General features: G+C 35.1%; 1 protein-coding gene across 1 annotated transcript in view; it reads right to left on the bottom strand.

Moving 5' to 3' along the window:
* Window positions 1–4,264: 4,264 nt before the first annotated feature.
* The window catches only part of LOC414053 (guanine nucleotide-binding protein G(s) alpha subunit), a gene marked incomplete at its 5' end in the record, with an annotated part of 39,813 nt that continues 37,745 nt past the window's right edge, over window positions 4,265–6,332 (bottom strand). The window contains 2 exon segments of the mRNA NM_001001474.2: window positions 4,265–4,569; window positions 5,028–5,095. Coding sequence (NP_001001474.1) covers window positions 4,423–4,569; window positions 5,028–5,095 — 215 coding nt within the window.

Below are 6,332 nucleotides of genomic sequence, written 5' to 3'. Positions count from 1 at the left end.
ATTTAACTTCAAAAATGTCAGTTTCATTTTAAAGTTACATCCCCTTTGTGAGGTTATGAGACACATTCATTACTATGTATTTAGCATCTTTTTGTCATCATCTTTCATGATTCTAAATTTCTCAAATATTGATATAGTTTATCATTTCATTAGACCAAGGATCAGACCATATATTTCTCATATCCTATTATGAACTTGGATGCTTTAGCAATGTAATATCCCCATTATATTAGGCATCAAATATAGTTTACCTTAAAAACTCTAAATACCCACTCTGTCAATGAACTTCATCAAAATATTTAGTTTCCACTTTTGGACCTCAAGACAGTTAGACCCGTTGCTATGGCAACAAATGTTCAAGACCAGTCTATAAAAGCCACTTTGCGCACTACTAACCCACAAGTGAGTAACCCATATAGGGCGGCTTGTCCCTATATAGGACAAGTCTATATCGTATGTTCCATTTTTTGATCCCTCAGTGCTACTACTATTTCATTCTCGTAATGTTCCAGCAATCCCCTCGTTCCTTTACCTAGGTTTATAATTGACGCATGCTTCTCTTCCATATTATAAACGTCTTGACTTATCTACATAAAAAAGAAAGATATTTAGCGAAATTTCACACATTTACTTGTATTTTAGTCAATTCTACTCAAAACAGAAGAAGAAAAAAAAGGTCTATTGTTTGGGAATGATAATAAACTCATTTCTAATATACCTGTACAGAATTATATACAAATTACAAATGTCGGACGAGAAGAAATATTGGATTCCAAAATTTCCTCTGGAAATATAAGAGAGATATCTTATATATTGCCAAAAGCTTCTTTTTACAACCACAGTGTACATGACTACACATACATACACCATCTAAATTATCTTTTAAGCTGCTTTTAAAAGAAAAAAAATTGAGAAAATAGACACAGAAACAATAAACACACAAATCCATTAGATTTTCACCTCATTCCTCCCATTTTTGCTTGAGTTTGTTGATCATGAGTAACATGTACTACTTGATGATCAGTGTCATTCAACAGGAAAATGTTCTCTATTTGCTGCCGCTTTCACATGTTTGTAACAAAACTCATTTAAACGACACTTCAAATGTGCTTCAATGTGAACTTCTGTGTCACTGATTTTTTTCTTCCTGTATTTTCCAACACTGCAGAGATGTGTATTTAAAGGAGGGAAATATTTCCAACTTGACATATATCCAGTTCTACTCAAACATACCAGTCTTAACAGTTATAATCCTTTACAACTTTGTGACACAATGAGGATTATTAGAATGATATCAATGCATACAAGAGATTCCCCATACATGATAAGATGAACTTGTTTGGTGTCAAATTGCGCTAAGACACTCGGCTCTGTCCCCACGACAAAGCTAAGCTACTTTTAATATACAAATGAGACAGTATGACCTTTGACCTGTGTCACTAGGCAACGAAACCCGTGTCAGATTTCATCAAAAGAGAGATGGAACAACTGCATATCTTTAATCTGAAGATACGAAACGGTTCCGGAAACGATGTAAAACTGAACACACGACTACAGAGTAAAACACCCGCACTCGGTCCTGCGCATCCCAAAATGCACAGGCATACATACACACACACACACACACCCACCCACACTCATTCTGTAACATTCGCACAGAAATACAAAACAGCCGTCTTTTATCCGAACACATTTCTCTTAATACACAGGTCTGCTGCTTAAATGCATGATTACCAATTCACATCATAAAAATCTTGTCTAAAATCACGATAAACCAAGAGATAGTAGTAGTAGTAGTAGTAGTAATAGCTAAAGAAGTAGTAGTAGTATTTTGTAGTAGTAGTATGTTTGTAAACTTGACAACAGTATTTTCTGTCCTTTTTTTTTTTTTACTTCATACTTTTTTTTATCATATCTTATCAATACTGACACCAACACACATTTTTTTTGCTAGTTTGTAAATATCTACAATTCAAATCTTTCCTTTATCATTTCTCACATATAATTATAGGTACATAATTTCATAGAAAAAAGCTCAAAGAAGGGAAAAAATGAAAACAATGACAAAACAAAATATTACAAAGGTTTCCACTGCTTATTGATAGTCCGCTTCTTTCCTTCCTTCCTTCCTTCCTTCCTTCTACATCTCAAATAAACACTGTACAAGTCAAGCCATCTTTTGAAACTCATTTATCAACCATTTGATCTCAATTTCTGATAAAACACACATAAGGCTATGACGCAATGTTTAACAAATCAACCTCTACGACAACCTGGGATATCATTATCACACTTGTATTTGCAGCTGAATTCTGAAGCTGAGTAATCTTAATATGAAAGTGCAACTATTCCCACACCGAAGTTACTGGATTAATGCACATTTTCCTATTTATACACATTAGCTTGTGGACCACTAGTGAGTCAGAGTGGATTAACTTAACAGCTATTAAGAATAATAGCACACCAAATCTTGATCCTAATTTCAGTATCAATTCATATTTCAAGGGCGGATTACAATTGCTCATTTAAAATAAGTCGTTTGTTAATTTGTAAGTTTGTGAAGGAAGAAGAATGGGGGGGGGGGGGGGGTTTGGGGCAGAATGCATAATCATCACCATCATCTGACATGATAATAATACATGCATGAGTATTGCTATATCCTTGAATAGATAATTTGATACAAACATCAAGAGTCAAAAGAGTTAAAAGATGTCAAAAGGAGGAAAAGTACTTATCTGTCATGAACAACTGTTCATTTTTAATTATGTGGATTATCCAAATGTCTTATACTGGTATTTGCTCTTTTTTTGCCAGACTGCAACCATACACTAGCATCTTTGTAAGCTAACTTTTACCACAAAGGACCTGGCCATTTGATTTTATATGATAGCTTCGTTGTAGTACAATGCAAACAGAGTTTACAATTTTCATCCAAAAGAAACTACCGGTACCCCTCTCCTTTTTTTTCTTGAGATGTGTTTGTATGTTTTGTGGGCAGGGTGGGGTGGGATACACATGCTGCTGGACGTTCTATCCCGTGTGCCGTTTTGGTTGATTTCTGAAGTAAACATCGCATGTCAATGGGGGCTAAGCCATTGATATAAATATAGATAGATGACACAGAGAAAAGACATATGGACAGATAAAGACATAATATTTACAGAATTCTGTGCTTACATACGCATTCCCTACAAAAAAAAAGAGAAAAACCAGGATCTATTCTTCTTTTTCTTCCCTTCTCAATATCGATATGAAAGAAACAGTATTTTGCTGAAAAAGCGCAATTATTTGTCATTTCTTTCACATTTCATGTTCTTTTTTTTCTTCTTCTTCTTCAATTTCTCCTGGTTCTCATTTTGTCATTGTATGAATTGCCTTATTTCTGAAATATGTACACATTCTGCATGCTTTTAGTATAGTAAAAAGGACACAAATAATTCATAATGACATACATAGTATGGTCCTGGTAACCAATCTGAGGGTAGTAGTATGTAAAAACACAGACTTAATAATCAGCTGTGATTATACAAACAGACCTCAAATGCAAACAAAAATTGATAAGTAAATTTAAAAAATCTAGAGGAAAGAGAGAGGAAAACAAAGAAATAATATAAAAATACTAAGAGAGGGAGAGAGATTCTGCTTCCAAGATGTGTTTATGACAAGCATGGTATCCATTGAGTTTATCCTCTCTCTCTCTTATTCTTTTGTCTACAGCCTCCACTAAAATAGAACTCAATAAATGGTTTATACTGCTCTTAAAGCCTGTGACAAACAGTTATGAAGCCAGCTACAAGTAATTGCAACACATTGAATTAACAGAAGAAGGAAAATTTGTTAGGTCATCACATAATGTTCAGAAGTTGTAATAGTAATCTGTTTTTTGTCTTTTAAAACACCACACACACTGACTCCAAACGACAAACTTCCATCTAAAACACCCACAGTATCTGAAAGAGATTGATTGATTTCTTGATGCTGTTAATGCTTTCTCCTCTAAGTTACTTACAACAACAAAAAATATTCAAACAAAAAAATAAAACTTTACAAAAAAAAGAAATGAATCTCCACATACTCAATTCAGAGCCTTTATACAGCCATTAGGTATGAAAAATGCTTTCCATCAACTAGTTTGTTTTTTTCTTCACCTGAAATTAGAGTCTGGTGGAAGGGAACACAGGAGCAACTTTGATTGGTTTACCTTAAAGTTTAAAATCTTTTTACAATGTTGGCGGTTTTATTCATTCTCCTCTCCTAAATCTCTCCCATAACTCTTGGTAATTCTAATTATTTCTCTGAAATGCTGTCCCTTTTCCCCGTTATCTTTGTTAAGACGATGGCGACGACAATAACAACTAGTGCTGCTGTGATTGCAAAAGGACAGTCTCCCACGACCTTGGCGGGTGACCCAAGGGTCAAAGGTCACAGCAACTCATATTGCCGAAGATGCATCCTTTGGATGATGTCCCGACAATCGTCAAAGACTCGTCGGATGTTCTCTGTATCCACGGCACAGGTGAAGTGGGGGTAGCAGTAATGTCGGCCGTCGCCGCTCGCCGTGCTGATTCGCTGCATAGGAAAGAATAGAAAAACAACATTAAAACAGTTTTCTTTTGTGATGGACAGAATGGTATCTGAGGGCTTGTATATCCTAAGTTATTTAGGATGTTGGTTACAAGAGGTTCCCCATGTACAGTTGCTAGGCAACCATGTGTACACATAAAGGAAAAACCCAAATTGAAAAAAACCCATCTCTGGAGTGTGGTTTGTTTTAAATGCCGGCAGAAATTTCACTGATTTTTGCAGTGTAAATGCTCGATCTCAAAGCATCGGTGAATGATTCCAGTTTTGGGTCATGTGACTCTCATCACTTATTAAATGGGTTTTTCAAGTAATGTAACTTTTTTTTACTTTTATTAAAGGTTGGTTTTTCAAAATGGTTTTTGGGCCAAGCAAAATGGGGCTATTAAAAAAAAGCAGCAGAAAAAGAGAGAGAAGACGAGTAAGTGGGTTAATGAATGACTCACCAGGAATTCATCTCTGATGAAGTACTTGGCTCGCAAGACATCCTCTGGTTCACCAGTGTCTGTAGCGGCTGTAGAGAGGAAGAGAGAGAGAGAAACAAATTATCATCCTTTCCTTAACAGTTTAAAATTCAGAATAATTTTACACTACGAGTTAATTTTTCATGTTAATACATGAATTCTCAGTACTCAGGTTGAAAATCATTCACAAAAAGGTGTGACCAAAAGATTCATTGTATGAGACTTGATAGATGAACAAGTCAGAATACTTCAGCAGAAAATGCAGTATTTCAGAACACAAAACAAGTTATGTTTACTTGGTGGAGGGGAGAGAGAGAGAGGGGGAGGGGTCGAATGTTAAACCCAGTGTAGCAAGGATTCAAAGTTCTATGGCGTATTATAACATTTGACTAAAGCAGTATTATGCAGAAATTTAATCTTTAGCCATTGGATGTACATGTACACTTGAGTAGTATTCTGAATCGATATTTAAGCATTCCACATCACCCTGACTGATTTTAAAATGAATTCCAAATTACCGGATACTAGCATCATATGGAAAGGATTTCTGTTGCTCAAAAAGACTTTCAAATTGTCTGGAAAGGTTGTGCAACCAAAAAAGGGCACTATGTCCCTTTGAAGAGTACCATGGATCAATTATGCATTCAAAAATGTTTTATGACAAGCACAGTATGCTGTAATACTGCCATTGATTTCCAAACGCAGTGAATCAACAATAAAAACCAAGAGATCTCAAGATCTACCCTCATCAGAAAATGCTATAATCCCTGAATATTACATGTAGTTCCTTTCTACTTGTATGTGGTATATCCATGATACATCATTTTCTTTAGAACCCTCATTATTAATTTGTTGAGAAATGAAGAAATGTGCAAGTCCAAATGCATGTCATTGCCATCATGCATGATCATGTTAAAACATAATACCGGTAATAGAAAAGAAGAAGAAAAATAAGAGTAGAATACTAATATTGCTATCAACAAAATATAAAAAATAAGTGGGCTCACTGAAAACAGAAAATCAAATATTGTTTTCGATGTTTTTAGACAGTCAAAACCTGTGGATACAGAATTCTGTAGAGGTCTCTCATTTAGAATGTATGCATTGATGGCATAATAACATAAAGAATGCTTGACAGGTCCCAATGAGCCTGAAAGATGGACTTAAACAATGTCAAACTTTGCAACAAGGAGATGAATGTGATCAGCTTATAAATTAAGTGCTAGATGTACCTCTTAGGGGGCATTGCTTAAAGGCATCATTAAACAATGTTACATCTGAGGTTCA

Source organism: Strongylocentrotus purpuratus, unplaced genomic scaffold (genome assembly GCF_000002235.5).
Source record: "Strongylocentrotus purpuratus isolate Spur 01 unplaced genomic scaffold, Spur_5.0 spur5_scaffold_8, whole genome shotgun sequence".
Lineage (NCBI taxonomy): Eukaryota > Metazoa > Echinodermata > Echinoidea > Camarodonta > Strongylocentrotidae > Strongylocentrotus > Strongylocentrotus purpuratus.
This window is presented reverse-complemented; position numbering and strand designations above follow the sequence as displayed.